The 20,520-nt window shown below is 40.4% G+C and overlaps 3 protein-coding genes across 6 annotated transcripts; 1 reads left to right on the top strand and 2 right to left on the bottom strand.

Moving 5' to 3' along the window:
* Window positions 1–283: 283 nt before the first annotated feature.
* LOC4326400 (AP3-complex subunit beta-A) lies at window positions 284–6,786 on the bottom strand. Of its 2 annotated transcripts, none has more exons than XM_015759461.3 (11): window positions 6,547–6,786; window positions 6,381–6,457; window positions 5,693–5,948; window positions 5,043–5,612; window positions 4,348–4,521; window positions 3,879–4,005; window positions 3,691–3,800; window positions 2,612–2,812; window positions 1,553–2,520; window positions 1,161–1,409; window positions 284–759 (listed from the first exon to the last, which is right to left on the bottom strand). In XM_015759461.3, the coding sequence occupies exons 1-11, from the start codon at window positions 6,748–6,750 to the stop codon at window positions 414–416; spliced, it is 3,282 nt and encodes a 1,093-aa protein (XP_015614947.1). In that variant the 5' UTR covers window positions 6,751–6,786; the 3' UTR covers window positions 284–413. The 2 variants fall into 2 exon arrangements, with proteins under 2 accessions (XP_015614947.1, XP_015614957.1); XM_015759471.3 differs by having other exon boundaries at window positions 5,702–5,948.
* A 188-nt stretch (window positions 6,787–6,974) lies between these two features.
* Window positions 6,975–10,189, top strand: LOC4326399 (kinetochore protein SPC25 homolog). Its single transcript, XM_015778356.3, has 8 exons — window positions 6,975–7,207; window positions 7,596–7,661; window positions 7,750–7,896; window positions 8,355–8,462; window positions 8,546–8,635; window positions 8,746–8,868; window positions 9,377–9,591; window positions 9,670–10,189. Exons 1-8 carry the CDS (start codon window positions 7,024–7,026, stop codon window positions 9,694–9,696), a joined length of 960 nt encoding a protein of 319 aa, XP_015633842.1. The 5' UTR covers window positions 6,975–7,023; the 3' UTR covers window positions 9,697–10,189.
* Window positions 10,190–12,172: 1,983 nt separating this feature from the next.
* Window positions 12,173–17,094, bottom strand: LOC9266561 (protein neprosin). 3 transcript variants are annotated; one of them, XM_015773802.3, is made up of 7 exons: window positions 16,827–17,092; window positions 16,609–16,695; window positions 16,262–16,480; window positions 16,017–16,187; window positions 14,667–14,720; window positions 14,396–14,536; window positions 12,173–12,830 (listed from the first exon to the last, which is right to left on the bottom strand). In XM_015773802.3, the coding sequence occupies exons 1-7, from the start codon at window positions 17,013–17,015 to the stop codon at window positions 12,474–12,476; spliced, it is 1,218 nt and encodes a 405-aa protein (XP_015629288.1). In that variant the 5' UTR covers window positions 17,016–17,092; the 3' UTR covers window positions 12,173–12,473. The 3 variants fall into 3 exon arrangements, with proteins under 3 accessions (XP_015629288.1, XP_015629294.1, XP_015629302.1); XM_015773808.3 differs by lacking the exon at window positions 14,396–14,536 and having other exon boundaries at window positions 16,827–17,094; XM_015773816.3 differs by lacking the exons at window positions 14,396–14,536; window positions 14,667–14,720 and having other exon boundaries at window positions 16,827–17,093.
* Window positions 17,095–20,520: the final 3,426 nt, after the last annotated feature.

Raw genomic sequence — 20,520 nt, 5'->3', positions numbered from 1 at the left:
CGTCAGTCCAATCAAATTGTAAAGCTGATATTGTCGTAAATTTGTCTTCGGCATTCAAGACTCCCGACGTATTGAATTTTCAAGTTTATAGATGTATTTAGTGCCACATGAGGCTAGTATAGAGTTATATAGAGCAATAGAGCATGCATATTGCATAGAGTATGGAATCTGCCTGACGTTCTGTAAAACGACTCTTCCTGGATATCCATACGGCTTGTGCCCACAAGATAGGGGAATTCCCATACGGCTTAGTTTTAGGAAGCTCAAAATGGAAGATATCGTATAACATTTCAATTCATTTGCTGGATACCTTTACTATAAAACCTTCATAGCTTGCAAATAATGTACAACAATTTACAGTATCCACAAAGTGACATTTAAGACTAAATGCACAGGTGTTAAAACGTAAAGCTTCATTCTATGATTGCTACAACTCTGTTTAGGAGGTTTAGGCCAAACGCTGTATCTTCAGAGTTCACCTTAGCAGTGAGGTCAAGTGGTTCCGAGATATGCCCTTCCGCGAGGATGGTAATTAGGCAAGGGTTTGAAGTGCTCAGGATCTCACTGCTGAATCGCCAGCATAAGCCAGAAGCATCCTCAATGCTGAAGGTCACTGGCATATCCATTGAAACCAAGTGGAAGTTGGCATTGCTGAGTATTTTTGACGCGAGGCTCTGGGCTATCAGAAGGTTCTTATCAGTGTGCTCTTCACTATCATCGTTGTGCTCAAGCTTCTGAAGATGATCTTTGAAAGTGCACCTGTGGTGATGTCTTCATATTAGTTCTAGCATATATAGTCGATAGAAGTGATCATGAAGCCTAATTTGATATAGTACAGAAAACAACCAAGAAACTCTTCCTTTGTTTTTTTTTGTTCTGATTGCCTTTTTGGTAAGTAATAAAACCCATAAGCAATAGCAAGAAATTGCAAATATGCAAATATGAAAAGCTTAAGGTGGTGTTATGGCATTATTAGGATAAGCCCTAAATGCTGAAACTTCAGAGAAACCAATATGTGCAAATAAAGCTAGCATTATAACATAGTGGAGACTGGTGGAAGTCTCGTAACATGACCAGAAGTATAACATAGTGGAGACTGGTGGAAGTCCGTAACACGACCAGAAGTATAACATAGTGGAGACTGGTGGGGATTTACTGACCTTCTAGCATACTCAAACATTCCCCTCAGTTGGTTTTCCTTGCATAGAAAAGCATTTAGGTCCATGGGCAGTGGCCGCACAAAATAAGCAATGTCAGGATGAAGTTTTGCTGGATGCCTTTTCCCATTGCAGAGCACAGACAACTTAAGGGGCAATAGATGGTGATGGAAGTGAACCTGAAGAACCATCTTTTCCGTTTGTTCGGGAGCCAATAATTGTATCTCTTTATCAAGAACAATAGTTGGAACACTGCAGGCCAAAATGATTACAATAAATGAGACAGTAATTAAAATAAGTTAATAAACACAAACAGATAACAGAATGCCACTGCAAGCATTCTGACGACACAAATGAAATGACATTAAAATGAACCAATTAAAGATGGATAGTACCTTGCAGATCCTTGTAATGTTTGGTCCAAGCCATCCTCACTACCAGAAGCCTCCTCGGATTTAATTGTTATATCTGCCAGTTGGTTTGTTGAAACATTCTCAAATAACAAGTCTACACACACTAGCAAGCGTGATACGGGTGAAACCTCAGATGAAAAGGCATAAAGAACACTTAGACCATTACTATTAGATGGGTCTAACAACATGTGCAATTTAGGTTTTCGCTCAAAGCTCCGATTGGTAAAAGACACTCTAGCAGAGGATGCTTGTGTAGAAACCTGAACTGGTTCAGCAGGAGCTTCATCAAGCCATGTTTCCAAGGCTGACTTAGACATTAATTCAGTCAAATCAGTAGTGATGAGAGATGCAAAATTATCCTCGACATCCCTAGCCGTCTGACCTTGATCTACACTTGCATCATAAACATGGACCAGGGGATCTTCTTGATTATCTTTTGTGTTAGAATCAGCAGCATTCCTGTCAGATGAGCCATCAACTTCACTCTCTGAATCATAAACAGAACCACCATCATATGTTGAAGATCCAGATTCAGCATCAGAATTAATGCTTTCAGAAGAATTGCCTACTCCTCTGGTTGGTTCCATGGTCTTATGAATTAATTCCATACTCTGAGGCTTTGGAAGTGGTGCGTAACCAGGAGCTGCATGAAGAATCACCTGTGACAAGGAACCAGGAAGATAAATCCGGTAGTTATTGGTTGGATGGAATGTTGATGGCATCTTCCCATCAAATATATGATTAGCCAGTTCCTTAAACATATCTTCATTATGTGATTGACATGAGGAGTTGTTTCCATTTAAATAGGTTGTGCTGTATGGCAAAAGTCTTGATATAAAACGGGCACGATCACGGACGTCATAACTCAAATCACATGTAGCCAGCTTAATGACATGGGCCATTATCTTTTTGAATTCTTCTAAGTGTTCTTCAGGAGAATGTATGATAACCTGTAAAGGAAGAACAATTAGTGATCCCCACAGAAGAGAAAAGGAACCTTTTGAATTCTTACAGAGAGGGAGAGATGGAGGATGGAGGGACCTTTGCAGCAGCATTTAAGATCTGAAGCTTTGTCTCAAGCATTTCAGCAGCAAAGGACCATGCAAGATACTTGAGAACAGCAGGAGTTATCTTTGGAATGATATTTCCTATGGAACTATACTCTCCAAATATCCAAATAATCAGGGATCGTGCTGCAGGCTCCTTAATTTTGTCCAGGCTGTGGACCAAGCGTACAATCACCTTCAGGAAAAGAATAGCAAAATAGCAAAATATCAAATTAATGTATAATTAAGGAACAAATACATTCAAACAATAGAGCAAAGTAGCACACAATATTCAATATTTACTATTGCACATGTTTTCAATAAATACACAACCAGACTGCAAACAGAAAAAGAAACACTGAATGTCAAACAATTGTTCAAATTGTTCCCAATATCCCATTTTCATTTACTTTGCACATATATGTTCATATTTGTGTAATACACCCCTGCTCCCCAAAAAAAACTAAATTCTTACTAGAATGTGTGGCTTATCACACGATTTCAGTACCTCTGTAAGTTCAAGAAATTCTGTGCTAGAACTGACAAGTACCAAAGGCACTCAAACCGTTGAAACAACTATTGAAATAATTAAACATGCACTTACATAAGTTAATAAATAGAAAAGATAATAGAACTACCAGAAATAGTGTAACATGCCTCATTGAGGGGTATTTTCAAGACTGGTTAACTTATGGGGGGCCTAAGTAAACAAAAATGAAATATGGGAGGCACATTGAAAGGTGACATAAAGGGAGTCTGATGGACTATCCTTTTCTATTTAAAATGAGAGAATAAAATAAACTACATTGTATCATCTTAAAATTCTTGCACCCTTCAGTAGCCAAGTTATGAGTTATGACTAACAAAAGAGCAAAACAAACTGTTTCAATCCAAGGAGATGAAGGAAAAACCATAAGTTGTATAATACAACAGAGGTTTCATGCATTTCGTACTAAATTACTGGTTGGGCATCATGAGGTCAAATCAAGTATGCATCATCCATATATTGAGAAGTATACAAATGAGACACACCTATGGAGTTACAAGATTGCTAAGCTTATTTAAAACAAATACCTTTTCATGAGATGCTGGATCTGTTCTCACTATTGCTTTGATAGACAAAATTGCTTGAACTAAAACAGCAGCTTCTCCATCAAAGTTAGCAGAATCACTTATAGATGATTCTGTAAAATAATTAGAATCAAACTTTATATTCAAGAAGAATCATTTACTGCAAAAATATGCAGAAGTAGCAGTATTACCATAAAATACTAGTGCCAAAAGCCCACCAAGGCAACTGGTAGTGATAGAGGGAAGCTTCTGGGCACACAGCGCAATAGCAGCAACTGTATCTGCCACAAATCTCCTATCCGGTTCTTTAATATAATCCTGGCAGGAATAAGAAGTACAATAAACATGCACAAACAGGATGAGTTAACAACAACTAACTATACCAGTTTTTGTTTAAGATAGATATTACTTATCACATTAGGGAGTGGACAACAATGTCAAGAAGAAATTCAGAAAGATGCTGTTTGTTATGCATAAAATTCAACAAAGCAAAGGTAATTTGTTTTCAAAAAATATATTGCCTCAGTATATTATGAATATGGTTACCAATAATCACAAGATGAACTTCAAATGAACCTTCATTTGAGAATCATATAGAACATTATCAGGTCACTGAGACAAGTCAAATATAGAGTGTACATTGCTTTTACAAACAAGTACCTGAAATTCTTCAAAAATTGCTGGAATAGAGGACTCTGTGGCTATGGTGGTCAGTATTTCAAGCTTCAAAGCCTTAGTTTGATATGGATCTGAAGTGCATATGAAGAAATCTTCATAGAACGGAGCAAACAATTGTGGGGCTGTCTTGGCAAAAACTAGTATGTTGCCAAGCATCTGCAAGAATTAAAAAGGATTGTCAGATCAAGTAAAAATTTAAGTGAGAGAACATGAACATTTCAAAGAAATATATCTCAATATTTGATTCTCAAAATAAAATTAAAATTAACGATCAACTTGCTAGCTTCATCCAACACAAAGTTGTGAATGCTTATGCACCATAGGCTTGTCTTCTATAATGAGTTATTGAGTTCAAACATCAGTACAAACAGAAAGCAAGGCTGACAGTGTCCCAGAAGCATTTGGGCTCTGAAGGATTTAATTTGGCACCAGAAAGACATAGCATGGTCAAAAGTTGGTTTGAATAGAATATTTATTTACATAAAGTTATAAAAGCAGTCAAGCACATCAAGCCTACACCTAAAAATTGTTGAAATGACATTATCAAAAGTCTATGGGAGTATTTACAACGGATCAAGTGAGTAAAAGTGTAAAACATGCTTTGGCTCCATATTTCTTCTTAGTTGAAATCCAGGATACAGTACCAATGGACCAGGAAAAAGAAATTTTGGGATTACCACATATGTTGCATCAGGAGATGAGCGTAGAGTAAATAAAATTGGCCCAACAACTCTATTCAGTTGGTCAACTGGAGCCATGATCCAATGAACACTTGCTGCTGCAAGTATGACTCCACTGTTTCGGCTCCACAGAAGAGGCGATGTACATTTCAAAAGTAGTGCAACATCATTGTTTGTGCTACTGGTCACGGATGAACAGTTGATTATGTCACCTTCTAAACATTCCGAATATTCTTCAATGTAATGTCGGAACAATGTGATGGTTGATGTAGTGCCACAAGTTTCATTGCCAATAAGGGCTGAATCTCCACTGCCCTGGCTCTTCAAAGTCAAATTTGAAGCAAAAATTGAAGAATCCTTCACCAATCCATGTCTAGCTATTACATATCGCAAGATGATATCGATTAGAAGAATCTGAGCCCATTCTTCAATATCTGGGAGTGTCTCACATAGCCTTTGGAAATGCTTTGATATCAAGGGTAAACAATTTGGGCAAACTGAGTTAAAGGCAACAGCAGTAGCTCCCACTACTCCCGGGGAATTGTCACTGAACAAAACATCTACCGTCTGCAACCATATTAGCATACTTCATAATTCAGATACATATGAATCTTCAACATCAATGCACGAGGAAAAAAAGGTCATACTAGACATACGTCCTCCAAAGATGTAGTTTCATCTGGAAGTAAGTCGTGCAGCTTACAAAGTGCATAGGCAGCACATTTTCGAACGTATGCTGATGGATCCCTGGCACATTTCTTTACAGCCACTAACACAAGTGGAGCAACGACGTGTAGTCTAATGCCAGCCATAGTTCGTAGTGCCCAGGCCCTCACTAATGGGTTTATATCAGATAAGTCCTTCTGAAATATGTTAATTGAAAGAAGAGCTTCATTTTGGCGCCTGTAGTAACATCAAGCAATAAAAAAAAAGAGAGGGTGAAATTACTTCCAACAGCAAGTCAAGATCACGGGGAGTCACAGTTTGAATTTGTTACTCAAAATTACAGTTAATAGAACGAATATATAAATTTTAGTCATCAGATTTTCTATCATTACAGTTGCCTAATTGATTAGTACTAGATACTTTCTGCATCACTACATCATAGCTAGAGCACAAGTGTTGTATGGCTGTAACTCAGAGCGTGCCTTTTTGGAAATGGAAAGAATTACAAGAGCATCGATGGCAGTCATGAGCCAAATTTAGGCATTTGAAACAACGATAAGAGGCACAGCTAGTCTGGTATAAAGCACACAAAGGTAAATAAAAGGAGCTGTTCCCTAATCACTGCAACGGATTGCAAGCAAGATGAATGCATGTGAGGTACTAGCTTACTTCTCAGCGTAGTGGAGGAGGTATAGATAGACGAGCTTCTTGACCTCCAGCGATTGCGAGGCCACGTTCTTGACAACCTGCAAACAAAGCAATTAGCAAGGTGCAGTGCAGGCCGGTAGGAAGGAAGGAAAGAAGGGGAAGAAGCGAGGAGGAGGAGGAGAATAACCTGCGGGAAGAAGTGGGCGACATCGACGCCCTGGGCGATGAGGGCGAGGAGGCGCTTGAGGGCGTCGAGCTTGTCGGCATCGAAGCGGGAGTCGAGCAGGGTGGGGATGGAGGCGTCGTCGGGGTCGTCGTAGAGGTGGGCGTCGGTGCCCATCCGCCCCACCACCCACGACGCCGCGGCGCCGCTCGCCTGCAGCCCAAACATCTCCGATCTCCGGCGACGTCGTGGATCTCGCCTCTCGTCTCCTCCCTCTCTTGGAGACGACACCAAGTACTGATGATGCTTTGCTCCGGGGCCGAACTATCCAGATTAAATGGGCCTCCAAAATACCAAAGGCCCACGGCCCAATCGCAGTGGATAATAAATAAATAAATAAGCTTTACACGCCAAATTTTTTTGAAGTGGTTCGGCTCCACCCACCCACCCCCAACGGCCACCAGCAACGCCGCTCCCGTCTCCGGCTCCGGCGGCTTCACCATGGAAGGCGGCGGCGGCGGAGGAGGAGGAGCCATCGAGTTGCGCAGGAGGATGGCGGCGCAGTGTTTGGCGTTCGAGCGGCAGATCGCCGACGGCCGCGAGCGCACCAAGGCAGCGGCCTCCGCATTCAGCGCCGCCCTCCTCTCCGCCCGCTCCCTCTCCAACCACACCATTTCCCAGCGAGGTATCGGCCCTTCTTCCTTACTGGAGTAGGACTATATCACTACGGATGGACTGGATCTGGTTTACTCTCGTCTCATCTAAAATCTCACACTAGACTATGTTAGGTTTAGGTTTTCTGTGGGATCCGCGCAAGCAATTTCTCTGTCTTGCTTTTTTTCCATTTCGGAGATTCGACTCTTTCCAAATGTCGCATACTTAATCCCTGCTTCTGCACGCATAAATAAGCCAAGCGTGTGGCCTATGGTTAATTGTTCCCTTCTTGCATTCCTGCAACTAATTTATCGTTGACTGTGCACTGCGATTTGTGAATTGTGAGTACAAATTCTGTTTCACGGTAATAAAAAAAAAGATGGGGAACTGACTTGGGCTTGTGCCTTTCTGGATGACAGAAAAATCCAACCAACTAAAGGATCAGCTGCGCAAACTTGAAGCAGATTTTGCACAAGCTCTGTCCAGTAAGTACAACCTTTTCTTCACTATTTAGTGTTTTGGGATATTCTTCAGGTCATGGAAGGTCTGAGACCCTTCAAACTTCCTCTGCAGTCCAAGGTAGCAACAAGACAAAGTATGACCTTACTGGTCAATCCATTACGAACGCAATTGCAACTAATGATCAGCTCAGCTGTTTGGTCACTGATAAGAGGGCCAGTAGAGATGAATATGCAAATGTCATATCAAGTCAACTTGAAGGTAACATAAGTTTGCGGTTCTAGTACAGGAATTTGGAGTGAGATAGATACCTTTATGACTTACGGTTCACTCAATTTGTTTGATAGGATATTTAGGCTTCACTTCCGTTGGGCACAAGTCGTTTCAGAATCACAGCCTTTAATGCATCATTTGTGGGGTTTTATTTTATTAAGGAACTCCAGTTTTGGTGCATTGGCTCAGCTATTGCTTGGTCTCTAAGTGCTTTACTCTGCATTACAAATAAAAAGGCCAGATTGAGAATTGATTGGAGCTCTTAGGTCCAATGTATCGTATTTTCAGATCCTTTTCTAATGATATGGGTTTTATCTTTTGCTATGTATGCATTTCTAGCTGTGTCTATGCTAATTTGGTTCTTTTGTTTCAATATTTTCCATTGGCCATACAGAAACTAAAATATATAGGCCATAAGCCCTTAATGTCTCTTCATTTGATGGCAGCTATTGAAGCCCTTGAAGCTAAAACTGACGCAGCAGGGAAAAAGAACCTAGATGAAGCTTTTATGTGGTACAAAAAGTTTCTTGGTTTTCAAGTTGTTGGTGGTGAAGGTAATGGAAGTTTTAGTGATATTGCCAATTAAATTAGCTCAGTGTTATCTCTGCTGACAAAGTTACAATTACCGTTTTGCAAGGGGTGAAATTTGTCTTCAGCAAAATTGACATTCAAAACCCTGACAATGAATATTCGTTTTGCATAAAGCTCAACAAAGATAGATACAACCGTGAGTTACAACTGTCTAATATCCATGCAATTATACTGCCTAAGTCATATTATTATATTCTTTGGTGAAAGTGTTGTTGTTAATGATGCCTTCTTTTGTGTTGATAACAGTACTTCAATGTACTCCATTTCTGAAAGATTCTGAAGAATTGGTGAAGGATCTAAACTGCAGTAATGATCTATTCAAGTTTGTGAGAATCATGAGAGAGAGGTTCCAGGCTGCTGCAATCAACGGTACTCCATTTTGCATGTTTTCATTATAAATCTGCGTTGAGTTCCTTTTCCCCAGAACACATGATCAGTGCATGTGTTTACCAAGATTACCGCCTCTCTCTTAAAAACACTACCACAAGCCCTACTGAAATTCATCCTGAAAAGGATATGGGTACCATATCTCTTTCTAGAGAAATGAACCCCTTATCCCTATATCCATGAGGCCACGATAAACCTCTTAACTTCAAGAAATTTTGAAGAGTTAAATGCAGGGAGCCCAACAAAATACAGACTTACAGAGGTTCCATACAGGAAGATAAACAATTAATTCTCCATTTCCCAAAGTCAAATGGACACAGACCTGACAACAAGATCGATATTAATGGTCATTGCATGATGAGAGGTTGTCTAGCTTTCCAGGTTTTTGGAGTTAAAACAGAATTTTTTTCATGGTTCCATTGAAAAGCTGTAAGATGTCACTGAACCGGTTGTCCCATTTTCATCTTACTGTTGTTGTTGTTGTCTACAGGGTTTCTTCCTGCTAGCTCATTATGCCCAGACATGTCGTCATCCATAACAGATTCATCACCACCGGCTTTATCAATTGATACTGGACGTGAAAGTACCACTACCACCAGCCAAAGTCACTCTCGAAGTCGGGCGAAAAATCAAGATAATCCTACTAAAAGAGGAGCCCGTCCTAGTAATTTGCTATCTAGCACTCGTCGATCTCCACGTGTTGCGGTAAGTGCATTGTATCATCCCCTCAGGCATAATTTTAGCTGGTTATTGATATTTACCTGGTGCCTTTTTTGTTCACAGGCTGCAGATGCAACTAATAGGTACTAGGCACAGTCTAAGAGCCACTTGGGTTGCACGAGCTATTGCTGATATTTGTGTACAATTTGATGCAATATGGATGTATCGCGTTTCATGTAGTCACTGTAGGAATGAGATTGAGTTTAGATGGCTATGGTGGAGTGATTTCACGCGTGAAGAAGCTGAACTTGCAAACACAGGCTATATTCTGTGCATACGCGGGGAGATCCATCTCGAACTCCCCATTATTCATCTTTGACTATGACACGTTGATCTCTCCACCTGACAGTGATAAAACTGTACAGTACGTATTATCTCCATTTGTCCTTTGCAATAGAGCTTATCATGTGTCAAATAAAATCGTTGTGTATCCAATGCTTTTGAGTAGGGATGTATTCATTTGTATAGGTAATTCTGATATGCTATCTACTGAAGAATGTTCACTATGTTGGCACACCACATGTTGTATCATAACTCTCTGCAGTTTAACAGTTGATGCTTGCTTGCACAGATTTGCTATGAATTTTATACCGCGAGCATATGATATGGTTGGGGGTGTGCTGCTGCTCCCGGTGTTTGCTTGTTGCTTTGATCCCGTTTGTGAAGTTACCTGTGCAATTTTGTCTGATCATTACTGGTCTCAAGCGAGCGGGCTCGGCCGAAGGAGAAACGGAGCCTGCTCGTCGCCAAGAAGCAGCCATGAAGAAGAGCAGCGAGACGGGCATGTGCTCTCCTCCAACTCCAAGCTCGCCAAGTTCCTTGTCGACTCTACCCACCCAACCCTGCAGCAGCAGCTGCTTCAGCTTGTTGGATCATCTTCTTGATGGATGTTGTCTTGGCAGGATCAAATGTTGGACGCGCTGCCTACACATGACATGACTGGATCCGGCAGGTCGTGGGGCTCCTCTGATCTTATGCCGTTATGCGGTCTGCTCTGGGGACTAAAGTAACATCCCGAGATCTTGTCTATTATGAACATATGATTTCTCCGGAACAATCACTGAGTTAGAAAGAGGCCAACTTTCTTCTTCAGAGAGAGAGGACAGCGAAGTGGGTAGTCTTTTAGGGATGACCAAGCTTCGCAGCAATCTTGCCATTTTTTTCACCATTCTTGCAGCATTGTGCTCTACTCAGCTACAACCGCAAGTGCATCCAACTTGTTTTGCTTGACCACACTAGTGTGTTAATATATTGTGCATGGCAATGCAACCAAAGTGAGCACCGATTGAGATAGGAATTTGCCGCCCTTGTTTGGCTGTTTAATTTCTGTTGATATTATGTTCCATTGAAACAACTATTGGCACATTAGATGGCGAATTACAATACACTGCTGTGGAATCTGAGATTTACATGCATTGATATTTGATTTGGAATGCCCTTTCTCCAGTATTGTGTGAAAAGGGGTTAGATCATCCGACATATAGCTTCAGCTGGGCTTACGAGGAAATGTATAGTGTTATCATTTTCTTTAAGGCGCCCATTGATCTACAGTGCTTGTAATAACTAATGATTAAATAAGATACTCCCTTCATGCCAAATTATAGGGCGTCCAAATTTGATAACTTTTGACTAATAATTATATTAACCATAGTATATGTTAAGTATTATACATGTATATCACTAGATTAATATTTTAAAATATTTTTATGTGATGTTAATTTTATATTCTGTGGGAACATATATAAATTATATACTTTTATGCCATTAAAAAATACGTAAAAAATATAGACTTTATAATTTGAGACGGAGAGAATAATTATTATATTCCATAACATAACATCCAATAAACTGTAACAATACATTTATGAGAGAATCTACTCTGTACCACTGAGTTTGTTCGAGTTCAACAATTTGCCATCAACATTGTCGCTTTCTATAATATACCGGCGACTTTATCAATTGTTTTACAACATGCCATTGGGTTGAGCCTTCTTTTCAAAAATACTCAAAATACCCTTACAGACATACAAAGTTAACAATTGATTTATCTCATTAAAAGTTTCAAAAAAGTATGAAAATTTTTATGTGGCCTCCTTATACAACATGGAAATTTGTATATAAGTTTCAAGTTTTTTACATTTCTATTTTTTACAAAAAATATAACTTATCTTTTATATGCTACTTAAAATACTTGACTATTGTTGTTTTTAATATAAATCATCTTTCATACACTACATAAGATATTTTTGTGCTATTATCTCTTTTATTAACAGATTCTCTCTCATATACCACATAAAAATATTTATTTCAAAAAACTAAATATACCAGAAAAAACATGAAACCTGTATACAAACTTCCATATTGTGTAAGGAGGCCACATATTTTTTTTGAATATTCTGATGAGATAAATCAATTGTTAATCTTATATGTCTAAGGGTATTTAGGGTATTTTTTTAAAAAAATGTCCTGTCCAATGGCGTATTGCAGAATAATTGTAAAGTCACCGGCATATTATAGAAAGAGACAATGTCAATGGTAAATCGTTGAACTTAAACAAACTCAGTGGTATAGAATATATTCTCTCTACATTTATTGCCAACTTGTAATGCTAGCTTAGTTCAAACCTCTTACCAATGGATGCAAATGTATACATAGGTACTAGTAATCGCTTGAAATGTGACATGCATGTACTATCAGCTAGTATAGACCCTAGCTAGCAATACTTTATTACACTAGTAATGCATAATGCATAAACGAGAGCGACATGCATGTTGATCGTGTAGTAGTACACATAAATTATTAAGGAGATGAATGTAGTTTGATGGGGAGCTCGATCTCTCTCTATATATCACTTCAATTTCAGAGTTTCAAGGGCATCCAGATCCGCCATAGTAGATGTAAGTGCCCCAGCTTGTGGTACTAGAGGAACCAGTCATGACGTTATAGTAATTGGGTAGCGGAGCTATCAAGCTCACACCATTTGGTGATTTAAGTTTGTTGGAGGAATCAACAACTTGGATTGCTTTGCTGTAGGTGGCCTTGCCGAATCCTTCTTTAGGGAAATGTCCACTGCCCATGGGTGTGGTACTTCGAGGCGAATTCACCTCCCCGCCCCATTCCACAGTGTCAGCAACGCCTGTCTGCAAGTGGGTGAAGATGGACGATGGCCAGTAACCCACATATTTGCCTTGCACTTGCAACCACCAATTACCACCCGCTAGGTCCTGCAAATTAATTAATTAATTAATTACACACACATATGATCAGGGAATTAATATAGTTAGTTAGTTTGTTTAATTAAGATTATTTATTTATGGGGTGCATGGACAGACTTTTTCAATAGATTAGCTAGGGGCAAGGAAATAAGAAATATTAGGGAATGACCTAATATCAAATAAATAGAAAGGGTGAAGCTTCAAACCCATGCCGACTAGCCCACCACCTTGTGAGCTAGTCAGAAGACCCCTAGACGTTTCTCAGAGACAAAGAAACAAGAAAACTAAACAAAGAATTACACCTGCTAAATCACTAGAAACTAGCTAACACAGAATCAAATGGTATCGTATGATCGGTTCAAATGGTGTCGCATACTTTTTATGTTCTTCAGCAAACTTATATTATATAGTATATACAGGAGCAAGATATATATTATATTAATATTGTTGTTTACGCAACAGTATATATCTCTACTACTTATAAAAAATCGTAGTGGTGGTCTTGAATCCTCACCCAAGCAGACCCACGGAATATTAACCGTACGATCGCGAGATCCAACGGACAGATCGATCCTTCGCACTCCTACCCCTCCACTTGACGGCCGTGCAACCCTACTCCCTGCACCCCCAGTGCCGTCCCCTCCGATTGTGCTCCATCTCTAGCGCCGCCGACACCTCCCTCCCTCCTCGCCCACCACCGAATTGTAGCAAACGGCCCCCAACGATGTCTCCCTCCTTGCCCTCCGCAGTCGCTGCCAGATCACGGGAGCAGTAGCCGGTCACCCCATCGCCGCCCCTCCGCTCACGCCCCTAGCGGTGCCCCCTCTGCCTCGCCTCAATGCGACCCCCTCCTTCGCCCAATCTAGCCTCGAAATTTTTTTTAATGTATTAAAAGGTCCCATCGCCCACCAGATCTCGCCCCCTCAGCTCCCTCGCCTTACCTAAAAATATTTTTTTCTAGCGGGTCTCTTTAAGCCATCGTCAGCGAAAATCGCTTTTTCACAAACGACCTTCTCAGCTTGGACGTCTGCGCCAGTCAAAATTCATTATTTTCACTAACCTTAGGTCGCTGGTGGTGCCGCCTATCACCAGCGAGAACCTATTTTGGCCGCTAGAAAAATGTTGTTTTATACTAGTGTATGGATACTTGTATTCACACACTTGATGCTACAATATGTGTTGCAAGCGTTTGTTTAATTAGCATTTGCTTAGCGTTAACACGAACATGTAACCAGTATATATATATATATATATCCTTGCAGAAACTGATTATATATTAAGATTATTCTTCTGAACATTTCTTCAAATGGCTAACTTAACGGTCCTGCATTTGCATCAAATCTTAATCTATTACGTGCGTGCATAGGGACAACTGCGATTCCATCTGTGTGGTTTCCTGATAAGCTAGAGCAACAGTTAGTCGTGGCTTCAACTCAAGTCTGAATTGAAGGTGCATTAAGGAAGGACAAGATCAGTAGCTAGATGACCCAGATTCTCCGTGCCCATTCATGAAGAATTTGATTTTGTCTATATGCTTTGAGTGTTAAAGAGCTTAATTTCTGTGTACATTTTACCTTCCAAACTAAATAATCGTACTCATATTGTGGGCCACCATAGATGGAGACAGGGGATGTGCTGCCACCGATGACCGTGTTTGTCTGGATGAACCCTGAGCACGCTAGATTGTAACATCCCGTTTGGTCATATGCATCACGCTACAATATATATTCCATTAGTACCTTTATGTCATTAATTAATTCCCACCGCAATAGAACAGGGGCGAAATATTAATTGTTACTAATAATAATGGTAAAAAGGAATATATGTTATGTTTATATATCTTACAGTCCAATAGATGAAGAATCTAGTTTTTTCATCCCTATAGAGAGCTGGGTACACCTGAAACAATAACGTAGATAAATCAACGCCATCACCATAAGAGAAAGCACAACCATTGCAAAATTAAAGCTTAGGACTCATACATACAACAGTATCATGATGTTAGGGCATCCTCAATGTTTAAGCACACAATGACCATAAGGTGGGACTTATAGCCATGTGTCTTTTTACATGTAGCAAATGCTACAATATACGCCCTAGCTACGTCCCAATATAAGTTCAACATAGTACACATGTGAGGACTATGAATCTGGATAGTTGCACATCTGTAGTAGGTTGCACTTATATTGGGACGAAAGGATTATGAGATCACTTCTTCATCTTAAGTTGGGGCCCACCAAGGATAAAAAAATTCTAATAATCCTTTTAGCATGAAGATTCAAAGTCCCCATACACATTATGAAGATTTTCCAATACATAAAGTTGGATTACAAATATTAATTTAATACTTAAGATTACCTTTACATGCACATGAAGATGTCCTTAGTACATAGATATCCATAAGATGGACACTTATCGAGATTACTTAGTTACTTCCTCTGTCCCAAAATAATGACCACTTTAGGATTCAAAATTTATCCCCAAAAGCTTGTTACTTTAGGGTATCTTTTGCCACATCAATCACCTCCAATTCAAAATTTTCTCTATCATATCCTACCCCCAACTACCCTCTCATACCCAACTTTACATCATTTAGTAAGGGCACTATAGTTTTTTCTTACCAAACCTTATACTTTGCTAAACAACCTAGAACAACAAATATTTTGGGACATAGGTACATTAATTGTGGCATCCTTATATACTCCTATTAACTGAACATGGAATCAGTAGAAAGTTATCTACAATGCTAACTGTAGATAACATGGACATCAGGGCATGCACAAAGACAAGAGCTTGCATGAATAGATCGAGAACCTAGTCTAGTATATGTATCATGCATGGAAACTGCAAGGCATGCATGTAGGATTTAATAGAACGTTTTCCCCTCTGATGCACTTAGAGCGAGTACAATAAGTGACATAAGCAAGCTTCAAAAATTGCCACATCACATTTATGCTCACTTGGAGGAGAGATAAGAGGAGAGATAGAAGAATAGTGGGCTACAGATTTACAGCCAACTATAGCACAGACTCTAAGCTTTGTGTGTGTATGAGAAGTGGGCTATATATTAATGAAGTATATGTTTATGTGTAATTATTGTACAAGTTGTCTCTCTGATAGCTCTTGATGACATGGAAAGATTATGAAGCTAGCAGCTAGCTCTTGTATTGATCCTGCTCTTAAGGTCTCACATACCTGCCATCCTGCTTCAATGGTATTAAGGTCCTTGTTTTGATAGGAGCCCGCTGAGATCCATAGCTGGGCCAGACTGAAATCACCAGATGTTGCAATCGTTGGTTGCCACAAATTGATTGTCGCTTTGGTTCCGTAGTAGTTAGCATCCCCAGTTGCAGATGCTACACCATACTGCTTAATAGGAGATTAAATAAGAAAATTTACTAGGAAGACAAGCTAGTTGTAATATGAGATGAGGGTGGTACGTGGTGGCCATCTGTGACACCAGCCAAGCGAGGGTGATGGCTCCCGTGCGTCTTCTTGCCAAACGTTGCAACAGAGGTGGCCCTCATGACATCCTCCTCCTTGGTCCTTCGGATTGGTACGGTGTTGTCGGGACACTTTTCGCCATTTTGATTCCATGTTTGGGTGAATGGACGTGCCGCTTCACCATACATGCCACTTGGCTGGATAGAAGGCCGCATCTGAAATCGGCATTATTCGTACGTGAAGATGTCATGCATGCATTATATTGGTGGTGTAGAGTGAAATTATATTTGAAATTAGGGGGCGGGCAATATATACATAATATAATGGTGCTTAATGAATTCACCTGGATTGTGTGGTTCTTGAGGAGAGGATGATCGAACGCAGGCTGTTTGGAGATATGCACACAGTCTATGATATCTCCATCTGGGCTCTGCATAGGGTTAATTTATCATATTAGTAGTTTGCAACTAGATGAGAAGTGCAGATATATATATTCTACATGAAGTACTCATTCTAGCTAGCTAGATGTGAAAAACACAAAAGGAAATGGTAGGTAGGTACCTGAATGGTTGCGAGAGGAGGCTTGTTGAGGCGCCTGAGGAGGCTCTGCACCTCCTGCCGACGCCGCAAATTAGTAGAAGTAGCCGCAGCTGCTTCTGCTTCTGCTTCCGATGGCGACAAGGTTGAGAAGATGAGAGCCACCAGGAGGAGGAGCGCCACCTGCAACTGCAACCACGCTCCACCTGCCATTGATCGATCGACTGCTAGCTTGATGCTTCTTCCATCTCAGATGCATGCATGGCCCTACCTTTTATAGATCGATCGATATATATCATGGAGAGGGCCGGGCCGGGGAGCGAAAATTAAACTGAGAGACTACTCAACGTTAATAATTACCTGCAGGATACGTCATGGAAGGCGCGTATCCGTGTCAGATACAACCTTTTTTCTGGATTTCCGAAAAAATAAATTAATTCAGGATATATATATACACTCTCCGATATACATATATACGTCGATCGCGACCGTATAGTAGTGCACACATCGTACGTATACGGTACGCCGGCCGGGACGTCGCTCCCACACAGTACGTAGTAGCTAGCTGCTAGCGCCGTACGCAACGACCGGCGTCGTCGCCATTGTCGGGGGCGCAGCACCATCGCTGCCATCCAGCCCAGCAGCAGCGCTGTCCGCTTCCAGGCGTCATTCTCTAGCTACCGATGTTCTCTTGCCTCAGTCCGAGAGGTTACAAAGATCTAACTGCATGTCTGCATCACACGTACTTGTTTTTGAAGATTCAGGTGGCTTCATCCTCTTCAATGACATTGGCTATTGCCTAACTGAAAACGATCTATAGATGAAAAGTTGGGTACAAATATATAAATGGAGCATTCAGAAGAACAAATTAAAGCTGAAGATACTTGATACATACAGTTATTAGCCTACTAATTAATGGTGTTATAAAGCTAGCTTGTTTCATAGATGCATCACAGATGGAAGATCATCACAACTAAAAACAACGACAAATGTGAGTCACTCAATATACATACAAAATAAATCTGGAGAAAAGTTCATAGTTGACTGACCTGGAGCTAGATTCCATATGAGAAAACTGGATTCAAGAATTGTTGACTGATTCTGCATTTTTCTCAATACATAAAAAGAAAGATAAAATTACAAAAGTATTCGAGGTAATTTTGGGATCATACTAGCTAGTATAACTTCAATTATGAACTCAGAACTCAAGTAATACAATTAATATTGGTAAAGAAAATCCAGCATGAGGGATCCTAGCACCTATCATTGATATATCACTACATAAAGAATAACTGAAGCTTGAAGGGTCACACACGTACAAATTTCTGAATGAAATCTCCGTACCTCATATGATTAAAAATTATCTCCATTTCAACTACTGCTACTGGTTCTGTGTAAAATCACTCGGATTGGCTGAAGGACCGGACCTCATAACTTTTGATATTTTTTCACCTCAAGGAATTATCAGTAGTGATTTTGACATCATGTTTACAAAAAAATATATATATAACTTCACATAAATTGGTCGGTGATAATTAAGAATTATCAGCTGCTTCGATTCAATATGGGAGAGGAACGATGATGCGCCAGCTGGGGCTTGTGATGCGGTGGTGGTGCGCTTGGCTTAATTTCTCCGGCTTCGCAGCTGATCTTGCATGTCTTTCCCAATTAAACCACGGCGAGCTGGCTGCTTCCGGCCTCACTGCATATATGCTCCTGTACTGTACTCCCCAACCCGGCCGCATCTTCCGCCCTCCCTCGCCGATTCGATCTGTAGGCTAGCTTCCTTGGACTGCTGGTACGGTGTTGCACAAAATGTTACTACTTCCATCCATGTGGTCTGCATGCCTCCTGACTCCTGACTCCTGAGGGAGAGACAAACATTCATTAATTTTGACAATTTGACTATTTGCAAAAACTATTTTTACAAATGAATCGCTGTCAAAACTTATTTCAAATCTAACCCTTCTGCTCAACGCCAAATCGTGTGGCGCTGAACTTAGACACCTCAGCGCCAAATAGCATGGCGTTGAATGTACGTTGGCACGCTAACTTAGTCTACCATCTTCCGTGGCACGGCATTCAGCGCTAGCTGACATGGCGCTGAGGTGTCTAAGTTCAGCGCCATATGATTTGGCGTTGAGCAAAAAGGTCATTTTTAAAATAAGTTTTTGGCAACGGTTTATTTGTAAAAATAGTTTTTGCAAAGAGTCAAATTGTCAAAATTAATGAACAAACATTGGGGTGGCCGGCCTCTTCGGTCTAGCGTACCTTCAATGCTACTACTGCAAGTATCAGATTCTTATCCAAAACAGGATCAAAATATTTTTGAACGTCTCAATTAAGCCCTCTATATATATGTACCCTTTTCGAACCTGTTCATCATTAATGTTCAGCCCTTGTGTGTAACGGATCTTTAAGTAAGGTGAATATTGAGCCCTTGCATTGCTTTGACTGCCTGTCATTTTTAATTTTTATTCCTTGATATATAGTGTTTTATTATTTTTCTGAAATGTTATAGTTTTTTTACAAAATTGTGGCATCAAGTGATGATTTTAACTTACTTTGCAGCTAGTTAAGTGTTCAGTGATTTTATATGGAGGGCGACAAGAGGTGTGAGAAGTTCAGTTCGTGGTCCTTTCAACTATGATTGGAACCGGCCTGCCCTGATCCTGAGCCTTACACTATCCTGATCTTGAGAATATTTCATTTTTATCTATATTTCCGGATTGAATTGCCCATGTAAGCGTCACGTCAATGCCACGTGGAACCAAGACCTAGTTAAAAGAGTCACGTAGGCGCCACATCAGCCAAACCCAGGAACAAATACTGCTGAGGGAGACATCGTTCGCACGGTTTTGTAAGTTGGGGAATTCGTTATATCCGATTTTGTGGTCTAGGAATGAATTTCGAACAAATTGAGGGACCTAAAGTGAACTTATTGCCATGTGACTATGTGATCTTACTGACGGCATGGGCCGCATGGCTAGCTCGCCCCGCACAGTGCCCATTAGCCAATGGAGCCTATGCCCAAGGGAGAAAGGGTATGATTACAAAACGCAATAAGGGATGGTAAGTGAACTTACTGCAATCCAGAAAGGGTATGATTACACGAGAGGCCAGACGCCGTTACTTTCATGGACCGATATAGCAGCATTTGTGCACTTCTGAGAAGCCCCGTGTTTAGAAATGTCCTGAGGTTTTAACAGATTTCATTTTGTAGAATCGGTTGGCAATGATTGCATTAAGCCGTTGAAGTACCATACACTGCGCCTTGTCAAGCTATCCCTGTACCACGGCTGAAACAGCTCATTCCCATTGTAATTTTTGTAGCTTTCTTGATTTCATGGTTCACTACGGTATATACAGATTTACATATTGAATCTTGATAACCATCCATTCTTGCTGGTCTTGGAGATCTGTGGCTAGTGTGAAGGTATTCCAGCCTTTCAATACATCAATTCATATCAATTGCCATGTGTATGCTAGGCAAGGAGGTAGTTGAACAGAGCAAAGCATAGATGAACAACTAGCCTCCTCCAGTCGAATCATCTGGAATAGCAGCAAGTCTTTCTTCAGTTTCAAAGAAATGACATGTCTCAAGTATATCAAGGCTGACTTGTGGCGTGCATGCTAAAATCTATTCTCAAAGAAACAAAAACGCTGAACCACAAAGTCATCCGGTGCTCACAAGTCACAACGTGTTAAAGACCAAACA

This window comes from Oryza sativa, chromosome 1, assembly GCF_034140825.1.
Source record: "Oryza sativa Japonica Group chromosome 1, ASM3414082v1".
In the NCBI taxonomy this organism is placed as follows: Eukaryota; Viridiplantae; Streptophyta; class Magnoliopsida; order Poales; family Poaceae; genus Oryza; species Oryza sativa.
The sequence above is the reverse complement of the archived record's forward strand: the minus strand, read 5'-3'. Positions and strand labels throughout refer to the sequence as shown.

Excerpts from the sequence above, each read along its gene's own strand:
- LOC9266561 (XM_015773802.3), bottom strand. The coding sequence starts at position 17,015 with ATGGCAGGTGGAGCGTGGTTGCAGTTGCAGGTGGCGCTCCTCCTCCTG. Across the intron at positions 16,481-16,608 it reads TCAAGAACCACACAATCCAG|ATGCGGCCTTCTATCCAGCC; the intron begins GTGAATTCATTA and ends TGCCGATTTCAG. Across the intron at positions 14,537-14,666 it reads GATTCTTCATCTATTGGACT|CGTGATGCATATGACCAAAC; the intron begins GTAAGATATATA and ends TATATATTGTAG.
- LOC4326400 (XM_015759461.3), bottom strand. The coding sequence starts at position 6,750 with ATGTTTGGGCTGCAGGCGAGCGGCGCCGCGGCGTCGTGGGTGGTGGGG. Across the intron at positions 6,458-6,546 it reads TCGCCCACTTCTTCCCGCAG|GTTGTCAAGAACGTGGCCTC; the intron begins GTTATTCTCCTC and ends CTTTGTTTGCAG. Across the intron at positions 5,613-5,692 it reads CTTTGGAGGACGTATGTCTA|ACGGTAGATGTTTTGTTCAG; the intron begins GTATGACCTTTT and ends ATATGGTTGCAG.
- LOC4326399 (XM_015778356.3), top strand. The coding sequence starts at position 7,024 with ATGGAAGGCGGCGGCGGCGGAGGAGGAGGAGCCATCGAGTTGCGCAGG. Across the intron at positions 7,208-7,595 it reads CCACACCATTTCCCAGCGAG|AAAAATCCAACCAACTAAAG; the intron begins GTATCGGCCCTT and ends TCTGGATGACAG. Across the intron at positions 7,662-7,749 it reads TTTTGCACAAGCTCTGTCCA|TCCAAGGTAGCAACAAGACA; the intron begins GTAAGTACAACC and ends CTTCCTCTGCAG.